The 21,214-nt window shown below is 62.7% G+C and overlaps 1 protein-coding gene across 3 annotated transcripts; it reads right to left on the bottom strand.

Annotated features, from left to right (window-relative positions):
* Nucleotides 1-8,996: 8,996 nt before the first annotated feature.
* LOC118701396 (mucin-2-like) lies at nucleotides 8,997-19,403 on the bottom strand. 3 transcript variants are annotated; one of them, XM_054518479.1, is made up of 11 exons: nucleotides 14,941-19,403; nucleotides 14,453-14,898; nucleotides 14,265-14,372; nucleotides 13,340-13,467; nucleotides 13,200-13,258; nucleotides 12,965-13,113; nucleotides 12,780-12,848; nucleotides 11,839-12,001; nucleotides 10,989-11,147; nucleotides 9,847-10,078; nucleotides 8,997-9,171 (listed from the first exon to the last, which is right to left on the bottom strand). In XM_054518479.1, exons 1-11 carry the CDS (start codon nucleotides 19,398-19,400, stop codon nucleotides 9,133-9,135), a joined length of 6,012 nt encoding a protein of 2,003 aa, XP_054374454.1. In that variant the 5' UTR covers nucleotides 19,401-19,403; the 3' UTR covers nucleotides 8,997-9,132. The 3 variants fall into 3 exon arrangements, with proteins under 3 accessions (XP_054374454.1, XP_054374455.1, XP_036261904.2); XM_054518480.1 differs by having other exon boundaries at nucleotides 8,998-9,171; nucleotides 14,453-16,158; nucleotides 17,017-19,403; XM_036406011.2 differs by having other exon boundaries at nucleotides 8,998-9,171; nucleotides 14,453-19,403.
* Nucleotides 19,404-21,214: the final 1,811 nt, after the last annotated feature.

The raw sequence follows: 21,214 nt of genomic DNA, 5'->3' as shown, positions 1-21,214 counted from the left end.
TGGCTCTGGTGGCTCTGGCGGAGATGGCGGTGAAGCAGAGCCCGTCTGGGAGAGGGGGAGGGCACGGGGTGGTCACTGGGGGTCACTGGAGGTGGTGGGGACAGGCCCGGGGCAGGTGGGGGTCACCTACCGGCCGAGGGGCTGCAGTTGTGGGGCTGGGACGCGGCGTTGGTCACTGCCAGCAGCTCCAGGGCTCGGCGCTCCAGGCTGGCGTTGGCGGGCAGGGGTCGCAGCCGGACGCGGTAATTGACCACCACGCTGCCGCGGCTGGGGGCGACACGGTTGGGCACGGGGGGCTTGGAGGTCCTCAGCTGGCACATCCCGTCCCGTCCCGTCCCGTGGATCCCATCCCGTCCCGTCCCAGATGTTCCTCACTCATCCCAGAGGGTTTTTCTCCATCCCATCCCATCCCGTCCTATCCCATTGATCCCATTCCATCCCATCCCATCCCATCCCATCCCATCCCATCCCATCCCATCCCATCCCATCCCAGATGTTCCTCACTCATCCCAGAGGGTTTTTATCCATCCCGTCCCACCCCATCCCATCCCATCCCATCCCATCCCATCCCATCCCATCCCATCCCATCCCATCCCATCCCGTCCCAGATGTTCCTCACTCATCCCAGAGGGTTTTTCTCCATCCCATCCCATCCCATCCCAGAGGTTCCTCACCCATTCCAGAGGTTCTTCTCCATCTCATCCCATCCCACCCCACCCCATGGATCCCATCCCAGATGTTCCTCACCCATCCCACCCCAGGGATCCCATCCCATTCCAGATGTTCTTCACCCACCCCAGAGGTTTTTCCCCATCCCATCCCACCCCACCCCATGGATCCCATGGTTCCCATCCCGTTCCCACCCCATGGATTCCATCCCATCCCAGATGTTCCTCACCCATCCCAGAGGTTTTTCTCCATCCCACCCCACGGATCCCATCCCAGATGTTCCTCACCCATTCCAGAGGTTTTTCTCCACCCCATCCCACCCCAATCCCACCCCGGTCCCTCGCCCACCTCAGGCTCAGGACGTCGATCCCGCGGTAGCCGGGGACGTTCCGGTAGATCCCGTCCATCTGGGGACAGAGGGACACCGGTCACCTGGGGGGGGTCTCGGGTGGTCCCTTGGGGTGGGACCTTGGGGTCCTTCGGGATGGTCCCTCAGGATGGCCCTGGAGGCCACTTGGGATGGTCCCAAGGGTCCTTTGAGGTCCTGGGGTCTTTTGGGATGGTGCTGGGGACCCCTTGGGGTGGTCCTGAGGCTCCCTTGGGATGGGCACTTGGGATGGACCCTTGGGATGGACACTCAGGATGGACCCTTGGGGTGGTGCCAGGTGTCCTTGGTGGATCCCTTGGGGTGAACACTTGGGGTGGACACTCAGGGTGGACACTTGGGGTGGTCCCAGGTGTCCTTGGTGGATCCCTTGGGGTGGACACTTGGGGTGGACACTCAGGGTGGACACTTGGGGTGGAACCTTAGGGTGATCCCAGGGGTCCCTTGGTGGATCCCTTAGGGTGGACCCTTGGGATGGACACTCAGGATGGACACTCGGGATGGTTCCTTGGGGTGATCCCGGTGGTCCCTCGAGGAGCTCCCACCCACGGGGGTCTCACCGTCCGGCTGAACTCCTCGGCGAATCGCCGGTGCCCGGGGGCCGAGGCGTCCCCCATGTCCTCCGAGAAGTCCCGGTTGGTGACGCGCGCCACCATGGCCACAAAGGGACCCAGCTCTGCGGGGACAGAGGTGTCCGTGACATGGACACGGGTGGGGGACACCTCGGAGGGGACAGGGGGGGCGGCAGGTGGGCGTGTCCCGCCCCTTACCTGCCGTCAGGTTGATGGTGGTGGCTCCGAACTCGCAGCGGGGACCGTCCATGTTGGGGGGGCACAGGCAGGCCATGCCCACCCAGAGCCCCCCGTTCAGGCAGGGGTCTGGGGAGGGGGACACGAGGGTTTGGGGGACACCAAGGAGGTCACCGGGACCCCCCCAGTTCCCCCCGCTCCTCCCCAGTTACACCCAGTTGGCCCCACCATCACCACACCCCCAGTTTTGGGGTGAAAACCAGAAAAAAACCCCCAATTCTTGGTGCCACCAGCACAGCCAAATTTGGGGTGTCCTCCTGGGTGGGGGGCGACACCCCCAAAATCCACATGGATTTGGGGAGGGGTCTTCCCACCCCAGGCAGAGCCACCATCCCAGTTCCGCCATCATCACCCCTCCAATTTTGAGGTGAAAACCACAAAAACCACCCCCAATTTTGGGGTGAAAACCACAAAAACCCCAATTCTTGGTGCCACCACCCCTCCTGCTGTGGTGGTGGGGGGCAACACCTCCAAAATCCCCATGGATTTGGGGAGGGGGTCTCCCCACCCCATCCAAAGCCACCAACCCAGTTCCATGGGACCACCATCCCAGTTCCACCAAGTTGTCTCCACCACCACCACCCCCCAGTTTTGGGGTGAAAACCACAAAAACCCCAATTCTTGGTGCCACCACCACACCCAACCTCGGGGTGTCCTCCTGGGTGGGGGGGCAAGACCCCCAAAATCTCCTGGGGTGGGGAGGAAGAGGATTTGGGGGAGGGTCTTCCCACGCAAGGCAGAGCCACCATCCCAACTCCGCCAACCACCACAACCCTCGATTTTTGGGCAAAACCACGAAAAACCCCAATCCTTGCCGCCGCCCCCACACCCACCCTTGAAGTCCCCTCCTGGGCGGGGGCGTCCCCCTCCCCAAAATCCCCACGGATTCGAGGAGGGGGCCTCCCCACCCCAACCCAAACCCACCGACCTCTGGTGGTGGGCACCGTGGTGGTCGTGGTCCTCCTGGTTCTTCTCGGCGTCACCCTCGCCCTGGTGGCCGCGGTGGGTCTGGGGTCTTCGCAGCGAGGCCCGGTGTAGCCGGGCGGGCAGAAGCACTCGGTGCCCACGGCGGTGCCGCCGTGGCGGCAGGCGGTGGCCGGCTCGGGGGCGGCGCAGCGAGGTCCGGTCCGGCCGGGCGGGCAGACGCAGCGGTCGCCCACGGCCGTGCTGCCGCCGGCGCAGCGGTCAGCGGGGTCGGGGGTCTCGCAGCCGCGGCCGGAGTAGCCGGGGGGACACAGGCAGTGGGTGCGGTTGGCCACGCCGCCGTTGTGGCACACGACTGCAGGGGAGGGGGACGGGGACGTGGTGAGGGGACGTCGTGGGCGGGGGGCTGTTCTTCATCCTTTGTTCACGGTGGAGGAGATTCCCCAGGACAGAGACACCCCCACCCCACCCCAGGAGCTCCATGGGAAGGAGACCCCAACCCCGGGAGTTCCATGGGAAGGAGACCCCAACCCAGAAGATCGATGGGACAGAGACCCCCACCCCAGGAGACCCCAGAACCTCCCCCCTCCTCTTCCTCCCCACCTTAGGAGACCACTGAGAAGGAGACCCCAGCTCAGAAGATCCATGGGACAGAGACCTGCAACCCAGGAGACCCCAGAAGACCCCAGAACCTCCACCCTCCTCTTCCTCCCCATCCCAGGAGCTCCATGGGAAGAAGACCCCAACCCAGGGGACTCCAGAACCTCCACCCTCCTCTTCCTCCCCACCTCAGGAGACCCCTGAGAAGGAGACCCCCACCCCAGGAGACCCCAGGAGACCCCAGAGCCTCCATCTTCCTCTTCCTCCCCATCCCAAGAGCTCCATGGGAAGAAGACCCCAACCCAGAAGATCCATGGGACAGAGACCTCCACCCCAGGAGACCCCAGAACCTCCACCCTCCTCTTCCTCCCCACCAGGAGACCCTTGAGAAGGAGACCCCACCCTTGCCATGACCCCAGAGTGGAGACCCCTCCCCACCCCGGTGACCCCTCCCCAGCTCACGCACTGGCCGGGGGGCTGGCGCCGTGGGGCAGGTAGAGGCAGATGGTGGCCATGGTGGCCACGGTGGGGACAGTGGAGCTGGTGAGGAAGTCCCCGGTGGTCCCGGCAGAGACGTGGGACAGCGCCCCGGTGGCCTCGGTGGTGTTGGGCAGGGTGGTGGCCCCAGTGTCACTTTTTGGGGTGGTGGCCCTGGTGTTGTTCTCCATGCTCCTGCTGTGTCCTCCCGTGATGATCTCTGGCATGGCCGTGGTGTCACCTTCCAGGCCGGTGGCCGTGGTGTCACTCTCCGTGACGGTGGCCCTGGTGTTGTTCTCCATGGTCCTCCTGTGGCTCTCCACGGTGGTCACACTGGGGTTGCTTTTCAAGGTGGTGGCCCTGGTGCTGTTCCTCATGGCCCTGGTGCTGTTCCTCATGGCCCTGGTGGTGGCCCTGCTGTGGCTTCCCAGGCGTCCTGGTGGCACCGTCACGGTGTCACTTTCCACGGTGGTGGCCCTGGTGCTGCTTAACATGGTGGCCACTGGTGTGGCCTCGGTGTCACCCTCCATGGGGGTGGCCTCGGTGTCACCTTCCATGGGGGTGGCCTCGGTGTCACCTTCCATGGCCGTGGTCTCACCATCCACGGCCGTGGTCTCATCCTCCATGGCCGTGGTGTCGCCTTCCACAGCTGTAGTGTCACCCTCCATGGTGGTGGCCCTGGCGTGGCTCCTCACGTGTGAGGCTGTGACATTTCTCACTGGCAGCATCGGTGTGGTGGCCATGGGGACACTTCCCCTGACCCTGGTGGCCCTCGCTGTGGTGGTCACCACGTCATGGTCCGTGCCACCATTAACTGCTGTGTCCTCTTCTGTGATGGTCACCACTCCATGGTCTGTGCTGGCCACCCCATGACTGACCGTGGTGACCATCACATCATGTTCTGTGCCACCATTGACCGCTGTGTCCTCTTCTGTGATGGTCACCACACCATGGTCCGTGCTGGCCACCCCATGACTGACCGTGGTGGGGCTGACCACTCTGGCGGTCACCACGTCATGGTCCGTGCCACCATTGACCACTGTGTCCTCTTCTGTGATGGTCACCACGCCATGGTCCGTGCTGGCCACCCCATGACTGACCGTGGTGGGGCTGACCACTCTGGTGGTCACCACGTCATGGTCCGTGCCACCGTTGACCACTGTGTCCCTCTCAGTGATGGTCACCATGCCATGGTCCATGCTGGTCACCCCATGACTGACCGTGGTGACCATCACATCATGTTCTGTGCCACCGTTGACCACTGTGTCCTCTTCTGTGATGGTCACCACGCCATGGTCCGTGCTGGCCACCCCATGACTGACCGTGCTGGCGCTGACCACACCGGTGACAGTGACATTCCCTCCCACGGTGCCACCATGAGCGGTGACCACGGTGGTGCCATTGCCCTCCACAGGCCTGGCCGTGACATTCCTGGCTCTCCTCACCGATGGCCCATCCATGGCGCCACCATGAGCGGTGGTGGCCGTCACCGTGCCATTCGTCCCCGCCGTGTCACCGACGTACAACGCCCTCCCCGCCGCCGTGGTCGCTCCCGTCCCGACGCACTCGCACCGAGGTCCCCAAGCCGTGGGGGGACACCGGCACGTCCCCTTCTCCTCCAAGGTGCCACCGTTGAGGCACGGCCCCAGCTCCTCCAGCTCCTGGCAGGTGTCCCCGCGGAACCCAGGTGGGCACACGCACCTCGTCCCAAAGGCGGTGGCCCCGTTGCGGCAGGCGCTGGCGGGGTCGCGGCGCTGGCACCGGGGTCCCCCGAAACCCGGGGGACAGTAGCAGGCTGTCCCCACGGCGGTGCCACCGTTGCGGCAGGAGCTGGCGGGGTCGGGGGTCTCGCAGAGGTGGCCGGAGTGGCCGGGGGGACAAACGCAGGTGTCCCCAACCGCGGTGCCGCCGTTGGCGCAGGGGGCTGCAAGGGACGGGAGGGTGTGGGGTGGGAATGGGGACGTCACCAACTGGGGAGGGGGCTGGGGGGTCGTCCCCAAACTGGGGAGGGGGCTGGGGTTGTCCTCAAACTGGGGAGGGGGCTGGGGTTGTCCTCAAACTAGAAAAGGGAACTGGGAATCTGTCCCCAAACTGGAGATTGGACACAAAATTCTGTCCCCAAACTGGAGAAGGGACACAAGGGTTTGTCCCCAAATTGGAAAAGGGACACAAAGTTCTGTCCCCAAACTGGAGGAGAGAACTGGGAATCTGTCCCCAAACTGGAAAAGGGAACTGGGAGTCTGTCCCCAAACTGGGAAAGGGACACAAAGTTCTGTCCCCAAACTGGGAAAGGGACACAAGGGTTTGTCCCCAAACTGGAGAAGGGAACTGGGGTCCATCCCCTCCTGCCCCACCTGATCCCATGGATCAGCGTCCCCCAACCCAGCGCCCTCGGGAGGGGACCCACAAGCCCAGGAGGGGACATTGGGGCGTGACCCCCCCCCAAAATCTGCTCCTTCAGGACCAGAACCCCCCCACCCCAAGATGGGAACAGGGGAGGGGACACAGGGTTGTGGTGGCCCCCAAAAACGTGCTGCAAGCTCATCACTGGGAATCCCCAAAAAGAGCCGAAACCCCCCAAAAAAGAGCCAAAACCCCCCAAAAATTCCCAAAAAAGGAGAGAATTCTGGAGGTGCCCCCGTCTCACCTGACAGAGCCGTCGAGGGGATGAAGAGGAGGAGGAGGAGGAAGATGAGGTTGGAGACGCTGCCACCCAACTCCATCCTCGGCCGATCCTGGAGCAGCGACTGAGCCGGGTCCGGCGGCCGCCGGGGACTTTGTGGCCCAAACCCGTCCCGGTCACCAACCGCAAGGTTGGGCAGCGCCGGTAAATAATTCCCTGAGTCACCAAATTTTATCAAACCCCTGGAACCCGGAAAATGTCAAAAAAAAAAAAGAAAATTAAATAATTAAATAATTAATTAATTTTAAAAAAAAGGGGCGTGAAAAGTGTCGGGACATTCCCCAAGGAATTCCAAGCGGCCGGGTCACTCCAGCCCGGCCCTGGCGCCGGGGTTGCTGATAAGATAAGGGAGGGGGGAGCCGGGGGGGTGGGCACCGCCTTCGGGGCGGGGCCGGCGTCCCGAAAGTCCTGGAGATGCTGGAGCCGGGACCGGGGAGGGGGGGGGGAGCTTGGGTTGGGTTGGGTTGCGATCCGTTGAGTTGGGTTGCGTTGGGTTGGGTTTAGTTGGGTTGGGTTGGGTTACGTTGAGTTGGGTTGGGTTTGGTTTGGTTGGGTTGGGTTACGTTGAGTTGCGTTGGGTTGGGTTGGGTTGAGTCACCGCGGGGTGACGGCCACGCGTCCCCTCCCAGCCAGGGGAGGGGGTCTTGGGATTTTGGGGTGTCCCCAGTGGGGGTCCCGGTGGGATTTGGGGTGGCTTGGGTTGCGTTGAGTTGAGTTGGGTTGGGTTGGGTTGAGTCATCGCGGGGTGACGGCCACGCGTCCCCTCCCAGTGAGGGCAGGGGTTTTGGGGTGGGCAGGGGGTTTTGGGGTGGGCAGGGGGTTTCGGGGTGTCCCCAAGGGGTCCCTGGTGGGATTTGGGGTGTTTGGGGGGGGGGGTTTGTTGGGTGGTCTCACCTTCCTGGATGTCCCCAGTGTGTCCCAGTTCTTTCCAGTTTGTTCTGGGTGGTACCTGCTCATTGGGGTGTCCCAGTCTGTCCTAGTCTGTCCCAGTATGCCCCAGTATCTCCCAGTTTGTTCTGGGTGCCACCTCCTCCCAGTATCTCCCAGTAAGTCCCAGTTTGTTCTGGGTGCCACCTCCTCCCAGTGCCTCCCAGTAAGTCCCAGTCTGTCCCAGTCTGTCCCAATTCACTCTGGGTGCCACCTCCTCCCAGTATCTCCCAGTAAGTCCCAGTTTGTTCTGGGTGCCACCGGCTCCCAGTCTGTCCCAGTCTGTCCCAGTCTGTCCCAGTCTGTCCCAGTATGCCCCAGTCTGTCCCAGTATGTCCCAATTCGCTCTGGGTGCCACCTCCTCCCAGTATCTCCCAGTAAATCCCAGTAAATCCCAGTAAGTCCCAGTTTGTTCTGGGTGCCACCTCCTCCCAGTCCCTCCCAGTCCCTCCCAGTCCCTCCCAGTCCCGTGCCCCCGCCACCCCCAAAACCGAGGGAATTCACACAAATTAAACCAAGCAATCAATCGTTTATTATCAACAAATTGATTAATTACTATAAATAAATATGGGGGGGAGGGGCAGGAAAAGGGGGCGGGGCTCCTCCCCCTCCCCCTCAGGGTTTTTTGGGGGGGGCTTCAACCCCCCCGGGGACCCTCCAGGCTCTGCCCGGGGAGGGGTTGGGGCTTCATCACCCCAAATAAATAAATATTGAGGGGTTCCCTCCCCCAAACCCCACAGAAATCCCAAAAAATCCCCCCAAAAAAACCCCAAAATCCCCCCAAAAACCCAACCCCAAGGGTCTGACCCGGCTCCTGACGCGTCCCGCGCGCCGGAGCAAACTGGGAGATACTGGGAGCTACTGGGAGCTGGTCCCGATTCTCACGTGGGTTTGGGGGTCTCTCTTGGGGTTTGGGGGTCTCCTGGTCCGTGTTGGGGTCTCCTGGTTGGGGTCGGGGTCCCCTCACTTGGGTCGGGGTCTCCTGGTCCAGGTCAATGTCCCCTCATTGGGGCTGGGGTCTCCTGGTCCATGCTGGGGTCTCCTGGTTGGGGTTGGGGTCTCCTGGTCCATGTTGGGGTCCCCTCATTGGGGTCGGGGTCTTTTGGTCCATGTTGGGGTCTCCTGGTTGGAGTCAATGTCCCCTCATTGGGGTTGGGGTCTTCTGGTCCATGTTGGGGTCCCCTCATTGGGGTCGGTCGGGGTCTTCTGGTCCATGTTGGGGTCTCCTGGTCCATGTTGATGTCCCCTGGTCCAGCTCGATGTCCCCTCATTGGGGTCAGGGTCTCCTCTTTAGGGTCGAGGTCCCCTCACTGGGTTTGGGGTTCCCTCTTTGGGGTCGGGGTCCCCTTGCTGGGGTCGATGTCCCCTGGTCCAGGTCGATGTCCCCTCATTGGGATCAATGTCCCCTCACTGGGATCGGGGTCCCCTCGTTGGGGTCGATGTCCCCTGGTCCAGGTCGATGTCCCTTCATTGGGGTCGATGTCCCCTCTTTGGGGTCGGGGTCCCCTTGCTGGGGTCGATGTCCCCTGGTCCAGGTCGATGTCCCTTCATTGGGGTCGATGTCCCCTCACTGGGTTTGGGGTCCCCTCACTGGGGTCGGGGTCCCCTCTTTGGGGTCGGGGTCTCCTTGTGACGCTCCAGGAGGTCCCACGGGGGGGTCACAGGTCAGGGGTGACCCTCGGCCTCGGGGTCCTCAGCTGGGGGGGAGGGGACAGAGTGAGAGGGGGCTTGGGGTCCCTTTAGGGTCCTGGAAGGGATTTAGGGTCCTTTTAGGGTCCTGGAAGGGATTTGGGATCTCTTTAGGGTCCTGGAAGGGGATTTAGGTTCCTTTAGGGTCCTAGAATGGATTTAGGGTCTCTTTAGGGTCCTGGAAGGCATTTAGGGTCCTTTTAGGGTCCTGGAAGGGATTTAGGGTCTGTTTTAGGGTCCTAGAAGGGATTTAGGGTCTCTTTAGGGTCCTGGAGGGGATTTAGGGTCTCTTTAGGGTCCTGGCAGGGGATTTAGGGTCCTTTTAGGGTCCTGGAAGGGATTTGGGATCTCTTTAGGGTCCTGGAAGGGATTTAGGGCCTTTTTTGGGTCCTAGCAGGGAATTCAGTTCCCTTTAGGGTCCTGGAAGGGATTTGGGATCTCTTTAGGGTCCTGGCAGGGGATTTAGGGTCTCTTTAGGGTCCTGGAAGGGATTTAGGGTCTGTTTTAGGGTCCTGGCAGGGGATTTAGGGTCCTTTTAGGGTCCTGGAAGGGATTTAGGGTCCTTTTAGGGTCCTAGCAGGGAATTCAGTTCCCTTTAGGGTCCTAGAATGGATTTAGGGTCTCTTTAGGGTCCTGGCAGGGGATTTAGGGTCTCTTTAGGGTCCTGGCAGGGGTGTACGTACCTGCAGGAAGGGATCCACCCTCTCCAAGGACGGTCTGAAGGGGTGGGGACCCCCCAGACCCTCCTGGGGGGGTCCCGGGGGTCTCCTCCAGGTCTGGGGGTCCTCAAATTGGGTCTGGGGGCGGCGGGCGGGGGGGGCGACCCCCGGGTTGGGGATGACGGAACCGCGCGGGGGGGGCCAGGAGAAATCATCGAGCTCGTACCAAGAACCCCCAAAATAGGGGGGGAGGTCGCTGGGGGAGGGGAAAGGGGTGAGAACTGGGAGACCCCCGCCCCAAAATCCCCAAACTGGGAGATTCCACCCCAAAATCCCCAAACTGGGAGACCCCTGCCCCAAAATCCCCAAACTGGGAGCCCTCCCCAAACTGGGAATCCAAACTGGGAGATTCCCCCCCCCCCCCACAAAACCCAAACTGGGAGATCTCCCCCAAACTGGGACCCCAAACTGGGAACCCCCTCCCAAAATGGGGAATCCAAACTGGGAGCCCCATCCCCAAACTGGGAGCCCCTCCCTAAACTGGGAACCCAAACTGGGAGCCCCATCCCAAACTGGGAGCCCCCTCCCCAAACTGGGAGCTCCATCCCAAATTGGGAGCCCTCCCCCAAACTGGGAGCCCAAACTGGGAGCCCCTCCCCAAACTGGGAGCCCAAACTGGAAGCCCCCTCCCCAAACTGGGAGCTCCCCCCAAACTGGGAGCCCCTCCCCAAACTGGGAACCCAAACTGGGAGCCCCATCCCCAAACTGGGAGCCCCATCCCAAACTGGGAACCCAAACTGGGAGCCCAAACTGGGAGCCCCATCCCCAAACTGGGAGCCCCATCCCCAAACTGGGAGCCCAAACTGGGAGCCCAAACTGGGAGCCCCATCCCCAAACTGGGAGCCCCATCCCAAACTGGGAGCCCAAACTGGGAGCCCCCTCCCCAAACTGGGAGCTCCATCCCAAACTGGGAGCCCAAACTGGGAGCCCCGTCCCCAAACTGGGAGCCCCATCCCCAAACTGGGAGCTCCATCCCAAACTGGGAGCCCAAACTGGGAGCCCCTCCCCAAACTGGGAGCCCCATCCCCAAACTGGGAGCCCCATCCCAAACTGGGAGCCCAAACTGGGAGCCCCCAGTGCAGACCCCACCCTCCCCGTGCCGGTACCTCCGGTAGCGCTGGTGCCGGCGGCAGAGCAGCAGCGCCGCGAGGATGATGCAGGTGAGGAAGAGCAGGGCCACGGCCACGCCCAGCCCGGTGCCCACCTTGCTGACCCGGCCCGAGCACTGGGAGCCCGTGTACCAGAACAGGTCCTGGTCCGGGCAACTGCGGAGGGGACAACCAGGGTGGACGTTGGGACCTCATGGTGGACACTGGGACCTCATGGTGGACATTGGGACCTCCCAATGGGTGTTGGGACTCCATGGTGGACATTGGGACCCCATGGTGGATGTTGGAACCTCATGGCGGACATTGGAACCTCATGGTGGATATTGGGACCTCATGGTGGACACTGGGACCTCATGGTGGACGTTGGGACTCCATGGTCGATGTTGGGACCCCATGTTGGACGTTGGGAACCCCCAATGGGTGTTGGGACCCCATGGTGGATGTTGGGACCCCATGGTGGACGATGGGACCTCACGGTGGCCATTGTGACCCCATGATGGGTTCTAGGACCCCATGGTGGGATCTAGGACCCCTTGGTGGTCACTGTGACCCCGTGGTGGGATCTGGGACCCCGTGGTGGGATCTGGGACCCCGTGGGGGGATCTGGGACCCCGTGGTGGGATCTAGGACCCCGTGGTGGGATCTGGGACCCCTTGGTGGGTTCCGGGACCCCTTGGTGGGATCTAGGACCCTTTGGTGGTCACTGTGACCCCGTGGTGGGTTCTGGGACCCCGTGGTGGGATCTGGGACCCCTTGGTGGGATCTAGGACCCCTTGGTGGTCACTGTAACCCCGTGGTGGGTTCTGGGACCCCTTGGTGGGTTCTGGGACCCCTTGGTGGCACTCACAAGCACTGCGGTCCCTGGCGGGTGACCTGGCAGCGGCCGTGGTGGCACTCCAGGCTCTGGGGCCGGTTGGGGGTGCAGGAGGTGACGCAGTGCAGGACCCCCGAGGTCACCACCGGCCAGAAGAAGTCACCGTAGCCGGGGGGGGCTCGCTGGTGGCACAGCTCTGGACAGGAGAGGACAACAAGGGGACACTGAGGGGTGGGTGAGGGACGGGAGATGTTGGGTGGGCAGGGGGTGGTGGGGTGGTCAGAAGGGTCCATGGGGTGGTCAGGAGGGGCCATGGGGTGGTCAGAGGGTCCATGGGGTGGTCAGGGGGTCCATGGGGTGGTCAGAGGGTCCATGGGGTGGTCAGGGGGGTCCATGGGGTGGTCAGGGGACAATGAGATGGTCAGGAAGGTCCATGGGGTGGTCAGGGGGGTCCATGGGGTGGTCAGGGGGTCCATGGGGTGGTCAGAGGGTCCATGGGGTGGTCAGGGGGTCCCTGGGGTGGTCAGAGGGTCCATGGGGTGGTCAGGGGACAATGAGATGGTCAGGAAGGTCCATGGGGTGGTCAGGGGGGTCCATGGGGTGGTCAGGGGGTCCATGGGGTGGTCAGAGGGTCCATGGGGTGGTCAGGAGGGGCCATGGGGTGGTCAGAGGGTCCATGGGGTGGTCAGGGGGTCCATGGGGTGGTCAGGAAGGTCCATGGGGTGGTCAGAGGGTCCATGGGGTGGTCAGGAAGGTCCATGGGGGGGTCAGGGGGTCCATGGGGTGGTCAGGAAGGTCCATGGGGTGGTCAGGGGGGTCCATGGGGTGGTCAGGAGGGTCCATGGGGTGGTCAGAGGGTCCATGGGGTGGTCAGGGGACAATGAGATGGTCAGGGGGTCCATGGGGTGGTCAGGGGGTCCATGGGGTGGTCAGGGGGGTCCATGGGGTGGTCAAGGTCTCCACGCCAGCCTCACCATCCAGGTCCATCACCTCCCTCATGGCGCTGACCACGGGGTTGGGTCTCAGCACCAGGCACAGCACGGCTGCGGTGGGGAGGAGAAGACATCAGAGACCAGCACCCTTGGACGCCCCAGAGGCCCAGGGCAGGTCCCACCAAGGGGTCCAGGAGGATCTGGGGGGGCTTCTGGAGGTCACCCACAGGTGTTGTGCTGGCACTCGCCCTGGCCGGCCTCCGCCTCCCGCAGCTTCTCCACCAAGCCATCCGTGGTCTCCTGGAACTCCTCGGTGGTGTTGCTGCTCTGGGCCATGGTGAAGAGCACCCGGTGTCCCACCACGATGCTGCCGGACCTTCAGGGAGGGGACACAGGAGGTGACGAGGTCTGGGGACATCCCACCCCACCCCAGCCTTGAGGGGCGGTCAGGGACCTCCTTACTTGAGGCTGGTGATCTCCACGCCCTCGTAGCCAGGGATGGTCCCATAGATCTTCTTGATCTGCAAGAAGGTCACCTTGGTCACCTCTGTGGTCACCTTGGTGGCCGTGGTGGGACAACCGGGCCACCCCACGTCCCTCACCTCCTGCCGGAAGTGGTTCTGGAAGGACAGGAAGGTCTCGGAGTTGGGGTCCTTCAGGTCCTCGGAGTAGTTGAAGTTGGTGAGGGTCACCTCCATGTCCACGGCGGCCATGATGGTCCCAGGGAACGCTGGAGGGACAATGGGGAGAAGGGGTCGGTGGGGTGGGATGGAGGGCGTGAGGACCTCCAGGGTGTCCAGGACCACCAAAGTGACCAGGAACCCCAAGGAGACCAGGAACCCCAAAGTGACCAGGGCCACCAAAAACACCAGAACCTCCAAGGTGCCCAGAACCACCAAGAAGACCAAGACCCCCAAAAACATCAAAACCCCCAAAACCACCAGGACCACCAAGAAGACAGAACCTCCAAGACGACCAGAACCCCCAAAATGCTGAAGACCCCCAAGAAGACCAAGACCACCAAGAAGACCAGGACTCCTAAAGACACGAGAACCTCCAAGGTGCTGAGAACCCCAGGAAGATCAGAACCCCAAAGAAGACCAGGACCCCAAAGACACCAGGACCACCAAGGTGCTGAGGACCCCCAAGAAGACCAGAACCTCAAAGATGACCAGAACCTCCAAGAAGTCCAGAACCTCCATGAAGACCGAGACCCCCAAGAAGATCAGAACCCCCAAGAAGATCAGAAGCTCCAAGAAGATCAGAACCCCCAAGATGACCAGAACCTCCAAGATGACCAAAACCCCCATGAAGACCAGAACCACCATGAAGACCAGAACCCCCAAGATGCCCAGAACTTCCAAGAAGACCAAACCACCAAGATGCCCAGGACCCCCAAGATGATCAGAACCCCCAAGATGCCCAGAACCTCCATGAAGACCAAGACCCCCAAGATGCCCAGGACCCCCAAGATGCCCGGGCCCTCTTCCCAGGTCCCCCAGGTGCAGGGGTGGGGCCACCACTCACGCAGGTTGGTGTCCACGGTGTCGGTGGAGAACTCGCAGCGCGGCCCGGCGTAGGACGGCGAGCAGAGACATCCGGTGCCGCCGGGGGTGCCCCCGTTCTCACACAGCCCTGGTGGGACACGGGGACATCAGGGACACCCCCGGGGACACGCCTGGGGCAGGGTGGAGCTCACCTGGGTCAGGACTCACCTGCTGGAGGAGGAGCAGCGGTGGCAAAAGGGGTGGTGGAGATGGTGGTGGGCGATGCGGAGGTCAGCAAGGTGGTGGTGGTGGTCACCGAGGTGGTGGGGGTGGTCTTAGGGGAGGTCGTGGTGGGCGCTGGAGAAGTTGTGGAGCTCCCTGAGGTGCTCGTGGTGGTTTTAGGCGTGGTCGTGGTGGTCACTGAGGAGGTCGTGGTGGTCTTAGGGGTGGTGGTGGTGGTGCTTGAGGTGGTTGTGGAGGTCCCTGAGGTGGTCGTGGTGGTCCTTGAGGTGGTTGTGGTGGTTTTAGGGGTGGTTGGGGTGGGCCCTGAGGTCATGGTGGTCTCTGGGAAGGTCGTGGTGGTCTTGGGGGTGGTCGGGGTGGTCGCTTTGGTGGTCGTGGGTGTGGTGGGGGTCACCTGGGTGGTTGTGGTGGTCACTGGTGTAGTTGTGGAGGTCCCCGAGGTGGTCGTCGGGGTCTCTGGTGTGGCTGTGGAGGTCCCTGAGGTCGTGGTGGTCACTGAGGTGGTTGGGGTGGACCCTGAGGAGGTGGTGGTGGTCACTGGGGTGGGTGTGGAGGTCTTAGGGGTGGTCGTGGTGGTCCCTGAAGTCATGGAGGTCCCTGGGATGGGCGTGGTGGACTCTGAGGCGGGCAGGGTGGTCACTGGGGTGGTTGTGGAGGTCTCTGGTGTGGTCGTGGTGGTCCCTGACATGGTCGTGGAGGTCCATGAGGTGGTCGTGGAAGACCCTGAGATGGTTGAGGTGGTCCCTGTGGTGGTCGTGGCAGACCCTGAGGAGGTCGTGGTGGTCTTGGGGGTGGTCGTGGTGGTCACTTCGGTGGTCGTGGGTGCGGTGGGGGTCACCTGGGTGGTCGTGGTGGTCCCTGAGGTGGTCGTGGTGGTCACTGGGGTGGGTGTGGAGGACACTGAGGTTGTGGAAGTCACTGGGGCAGTCATGGAGGTCCCTGACGTGGTCGTGGAGGACACTGGAGTGGTCGTGGTGGTCTTGGGGGTGGTCGTGGTGGTCACTTCGGTGGTCGTGGGTGCAGTGGGGGTCACCTGGGTGGTGGTGGTGGTCACTGGTGTGGCCGTGGGGGTCCCAGAGGTGGTGGTGGAGGTCCCAGAGGTGGTGGTGGTGGTGGTCTCAGGGGTGGCCGTGGGGGTCACTGGTGTGGTCATGGTGGCCTCTGGAATGGTCGTCCCTGACGTGGTCGTGGTGGAGACTGAGGAGGTCGTGGAGGTCCCTGGGATGGACGTGGTGGTCACTGGGGTGGTTGGGGTGGTCTTAGCAGTGGTCGTGGTGGTCCATGAGGTCGTTGAGGTCCCAGATGTGGTCGTGGTGGAGCCTGAGGTGGTTGTGGTGGTCACTGGGGTGGTCGTGGGTGTCCCTGAGGTGGTTGGGGTGGTCTTAGGAGTGGTCATGGTGGTCACTGAGGTCGTGGTGGCCACTGGGGTGGTTGGGGTGGTCTCAGGGGTGGCTGTGGTGGTCACTGAGGTTGTGGAGGTCCCTGATGTGGTCGTGGCGGAGCCTGAGGAGGTCTGGGTGGACTCTGACGTGGTCATGGTGGTCACTGGGGTGGTTGTGGGTGTCCCGGAGGTGGTCGTGGTGGTCACTGATGTGGTTGTGGTGGTCACTGGTGTGGTCATGGTGGCCTCTGGAATGGTCGTCCCTGATGTGGTTGTGGTGGAGACTGAGGAGGTCGTGGAGATCCCTGAGGTGGTCGTGGGGGTCTCTGATGTGGTCGTGGGTGTCCCTGAGGTGGTTGGGGTGGTCTTAGGAGAGGTCGTGGTGGTCACTGAGGTCGTGGTGGCCACTGGGGTGGTTATGGTGGTCTCAGGGGTGGCTGTGGTGGTCACTGAGGTTGCTGAGGTCCCTGACGTGGTCATGGTGAACCCTGAGGAGGTGGTGGTGGTCACTGGGGTGGGCGTGGGCGTCCCTGTGTTGGTCGTGGAGGTCCCTGAGATGGTTGTGGTGGACCCTGAGGAGGTCGGGGTGGTCTCTTGTATCGTCGTGGTGGTCACTGAGGTTGTGGAGCTGCCTGTGTTGGTCGTGGGTGCCACCGAGGTGGTTGTGGTGGTCACCGAGGTGGTCGTGGTGGTCCCTGAGGTTGTGGAGGTCCCAGATGTGGTCGTGATGGAGCCTGAGGAGGTCGTGGGTGTCACTGAGGTGGTTGGGGTGGTCTTAGGAGTGGTCGTGGTGGTCCATGAGGTTGTGGTGGCCACTGGGGTGGTTGTGGGTGTCCCTGAGGCGGTCGTGGTGCTCACTGGCGTGGTTGGGGTGGTCTCAGGGGTGGTTGGGGTGGTCCATGAGGTTGCTGAGGTCCCAGACGTGGCCGTGGTGGACTCTGATGTGGTCGTGGTGGTCACTGGGGTGGGTGTGGGCGTCCCTGTGTTGGTCGTGGAGGTCCCTGAGATGGTTGTGGTGGACCCTGAGGAGGTTGTGGAGCTCCCTGAGGTGGTCGTGGTGGAGCCTGAGGAGGTTGTGGAGGTCACTGGGGGGGTTGTGGGTGCCCCTGAGGTCGTGGAGATCAGTGGAGTGGTCGGGGCGGTCACTGAGGTCATGGTGGTCCCTGAGGAGGTTGACGTTGTCCCCAAGGTGCTTGTGGTGGTCACTGGGATGGTCATGGTGGTCTTAGGAGTGGTCGTGGTGGACCCTGAGGAGGTCGTGGCAGTCTCTGACGTGGTCGTGGTGGACCACGAGGTGGTCATGGTGGTCACTGGGGTGGTCGTGGGTGTCCCTGAGGAGGTTGGGGTGGACTTAGGAGTGGTCGTGGTGGTCACTGAGGTCGTGGTGGCCACTGGGGTGGTCGTGGGTGTCCCTGAGGTGGTTGTGGAGGTCCCTGAGGTCGTGGTGGTCACTGGGGTGGTCGGGGTGGTCCATGAGGTCGTTGAGGTCCCAGACGTGGTCGTGGTGGAGCCTGAGGTGGTCGTGGGTGTCACTGAGGTGGTTGGGGTGGTCTTAGGAGTGGTCATGGTGGTCACTGAGGTCGTGGTGGCCACTGGGGTGGTTGGGGTGGTCTCAGGGGTGGCTGTGGTGGTCACTGAGGCCATTGAGGTCCCAGACGTGGTCGTGGCTGACTCTGATGTGGTTGTGGTGGTCACTGGTGTGGTCGTGGTGGCCTCTGGAATGGTCGTGGAGGTCCCTGTGGTTGTGGTGGTCTTAGGCGTGGTCAGGGTGGTCCCTGAGGTTGTTGAGGTCCCAGACGTGGTCATGGTGGAGCCTGAGGAGGTGGTGGTGGTCTCTGGTGTGGTGGTGGGTGTCCCCGAGGTGGTTGGGGTGGTCGTGGAGGTCACTGAGGTCGTGGTGGCCACTGGGGTGGTCGTGGAGCTCCCAGACGTGGTCATGGTGGAGGCTGAGGAGGTGGTGGAGGTCACTGGGGGGGTTGTGGGTGTCCCTGAGGTGGTCGTGGTGGTCACTGGGGTGGTTGGGGTGGTCTCAGGGGTGGTCGTGTTTGTCCATGAGGTCGTGGCGGACCCTGAGGAGGTGGTGGTTATCTCTGGTGTGGTCGTGGTGGTCCCTGAGGTCGTGGAGGTCCCTGGGATGGACATGGTGGAGCCTGAGGAGGTCGTGGTGGTGACTGGGGTGGTCGTGGTGGACTCTGAGGAGGTCGTGGTGGTCACTGGTGTCATGGTGGTCACTGGGATGGTTGTGGGTGTCCCTGAGGTGGTTGGGGTGGACTTAGGAGTGGTCGTGGACGTCACTGAGGTCGTGGTGGTCACTGGGGTGGTTGGGGTGGTCTCAGGGGTGGCTGTGGTGGTCACTGAGGTTGTGGAGGTCCCTGATGTGGTCGTGGTGGAGCCTGAGGAGGTCTGGGTGGACTCTGACGTGGTCGTGGTGGTCTCTGGTGTGGTCATGGTGGCCTCTGGAATGGTCGTCCCTGACGTGGTCGTGGTGGACTCTGAGGAGGTCGTGGTGGTCTCTGGGGTGGTGGTGGGTGTCCCTGAGGTGGTTGGGGTGGTCTTAGGAGTGGTCGTGGAGGTCCTTGAGATCGTGGTGGTCCCTGGCATGGTTGTGGAGCTCCCTGTGCTGGTTGGGGAGGTCTCTGAGGTGGTCAGGGTGGTCCCTGTGATGGTCGGGGTGGTCTCTGAGGTGGTGGTGGAGCTCCCTGGGATGGTTGTGGTGGTCTTGGGTGCAGTTGTGGGTGTCCCTGAGGTGGTCGTGGAGGACCCTGAGGAGGTCGTGGTGGTCTCCGTGTTGGTCGTGGTGGTCTCCGTGTTGGTCATGGTGGCTCCTGAGGTGACTGTGGAGTTCTCCGTGGTGCTCGGGATGGTCCCTGTGGTGGTCGTGGAGATCCCTGAGGTGGTTGTGGAGGTCTCTGTGATCATCGTGGAGCTCTCTGAGGTGGACAGGGTGGTCTCTGTGGTGGTCGTGGAGATCCCTGGGGTGGTTGCTGTCATCTCTGGGGTGCTCGTGGTGCTCCCGGGCATGGACGTGGAGCTCCCTGAGGTGGTCAGGGTGGTCCCTGAGGTGGTCAGGGTGGACTCTGAGGTGGTGGTGGAGCTCCCTGGGAAGGTTGGGGTGGTCTTGGGTGTGGTCGTGGGTGTCCCTGAGGTGGTCGTGGAGGACCCTGAGGAGGCTGGGGTGGTCTTGGGTGCGGTCGTGGTGGTCTCTGAGGTGGTGGTGGGGGTCTCTGTGATGGTCGTGGTGGTTCCTGATGTGGTCGAGCTGGTCCATGAGGTGGTTGTGGAGCTCCCTGTGATGGTCGTGGAGGTCTCTGGGATGGTGGTGGTGATCCCTGAGGAGGTGGTGGTGGTCCCTGAGGTGCTCAGGGAGGTCCCTGAGGTGCTCAGGGAGGTCCCTGTGGTGGTCGTGGAGATCCCTGAGGTGGTCGTGGAGCTCTCTGAGGTGGACAAGGTGCTCTCTGCGATGGACGTGGTGGTCCCTGGGCTGGTCGTGGTGGTCTCTGAGGTGTCCATGGTGGTCCCTGGGGTGGTCATGGAGGTCCCCGTGGTGTCCATGGAGGTCTCTGAGGTGTCCGTGGAGGTCCCCGTGGTGTCTGTGGAGGTCCCCGTGGTGTCCATGGAGGTCCCCGTGGTGTCCATGGAGGTCCCCATGGAGTCCGTGGAGGTCCCCATGGTGTCCATGGAGGTCCCCGTGGTGTCCGTGGAGGTCCCCGTGGTGTCCGTGGAGGTCCCCATGGTGTCCGTGGAGGTCCCCATGGTGTCCATGGTTTCCCTGGAGCTCCCCTGGGCTCTGGTTGTCCCCAGGACAGCGGCTGCAGGGGAAGGTCCAGGTGAGCAGAGACCCCCAAGCCCCTCCCCAGAGAGGAGACCCCAAACCTTCCTCCTCCTCCTCCTCCTCCTCTTCCTCCTCCTCCTCTTCCTCCTCCTCCTCCTCTTCCTCCTCCTCTTCCTCCTCCTCCTCTTCCTCCTCCTCCTCCTCTTCCTCTTCTTCCTCCTCTTCCTCCTGCCCTTTGACCCACCCAAAGTCATCCCCCCCCCCCGTTGTCTCCACCTTCCTCCTCCTCCTCTTCCTCCTCCTCCCCCCCTTCCTCCCCCCCCCCCGGCCTCTCCCCATCGTCCCCACCTTTCACCTCTTCCTCTTCCTCCTCTTCCTCTTCCTCCTCCACGGCCCTTCAGATCCGAACCCCTCAAAACCTCCCCAGTTCCTCCCGCTCTTCATCGTCACCCTCCTCTTCTTCACCCTCCTCTTCCTCCTCCGGCCCCTTCAGGCCGCGGACCCCTCCAACCCCCAACTCCTCCTCTTCCTCTTCTTCATCCCCTTCGTCTTCCTCCTCCTCCTCCTCCTCCAGGACCTTCAGATCTGAACCCCTCAAACTTCCCCCACCCCCATTCCTCCTCTTCTTCCTCATCCTCCTCTTCCTCATCCTCTTCTTCTTCATCTCCCTTTTCTTCATCCTCCTCCTCCTTTTCTTCACCCTCTTCATCCTCCTCTTCTTCATTCTCCTTTTCTTCATCCTCCTCTTCTTCAACCTCCTCCTCCTCACCCTCTTCCTCTTCATCCTCGTCCCCCTGTCCCCTCCAACCTGTCCCCACCATCCTCCTCCTCCTCTTCTTCATCCTCCTCCTCCTCCTCCTCCTCCTCCAGGACCTTCAGATCTGAACCTTTCAAACCTCTCCCACCCCAATTCCTCCTCCTCCTCTTCTTCATCCTCTTCTTCATCCTCTTCTTCTCCATCCTCCTCTTCACCCTCCTCTATCTTCACCCTCCTCTATCTTCACCCTCCTCCTCCTCCCGCTGATGTCCCCAATGTCCCCCTGTCCCTCTGTCCATCCTCACCTGTGATGGCACAGGTGACCATTACCAAGTGACCACCACCAGGTGACCACCACCAAGACCCTCCCAGTGTCCCCTCCCAATGTCCCCCTGTCCCCCTGTCCATCCTCAGGGACACCAGGTGACCACCACCAGGTGACCATCACCAGGACCCTCCCCATGTCCCCTCCCAATGTCCCCCTGTCCCTCTGTCCATCCTCACCTGTGATGACGCAGGTGAGGACCCTCACCATGTCCCCTCCCAATGTCCCCTCCCAATGTCCCCCTGTCCCCCCGTCCATCCTCACCCGCGATGGCGCAGGTCAGGGCCACCAGCACCGTCCCTCGTGTCCCCCCCATGGATGGCGCCGTGGCCGCGTCCAGTCCCCGAGTGGGGCCGGTGCCAGCGGTGACAGTGACAATATCTGGGGGGGGGGGGACGGGACAGACAGGGGGTGGCCCCGGACCTTTGTCCCCAGGTGGGGGGGGGGGTGGCGGGCGGTGACACACGCAGGTGACACAGGCGGGTGACACAGGCGGGTGACACAGAGACGGA

This window comes from Molothrus ater, unplaced genomic scaffold (assembly GCF_012460135.2).
Source record: "Molothrus ater isolate BHLD 08-10-18 breed brown headed cowbird unplaced genomic scaffold, BPBGC_Mater_1.1 matUn_MA635, whole genome shotgun sequence".
Taxonomy (NCBI): domain Eukaryota; kingdom Metazoa; phylum Chordata; class Aves; order Passeriformes; family Icteridae; genus Molothrus; species Molothrus ater.
The sequence above is the reverse complement of the archived record's forward strand: the minus strand, read 5'-3'. Positions and strand labels throughout refer to the sequence as shown.

What these genes read in the sequence shown, in the direction of transcription:
- LOC118701396 (XM_036406011.2), bottom strand. Translation starts at nt 19,400, where the DNA reads ATGGACACCACGGGGACCTCCATGACCACCCCAGGGACCACCATGGAC. An exon ending in CGCTGCTCCTCCTCCAGCAG is followed by an intron (nt 14,373 to 14,452) that starts GTGAGTCCTGAC and finishes GTGTCCCACCAG; the next exon opens with GGCTGTGTGAGAACGGGGGC. An exon ending in CGGCACCAGCGCTACCGGAG is followed by an intron (nt 10,079 to 10,988) that starts GTACCGGCACGG and finishes CCCCTCCCCCAG; the next exon opens with CGACCTCCCCCCCTATTTTG.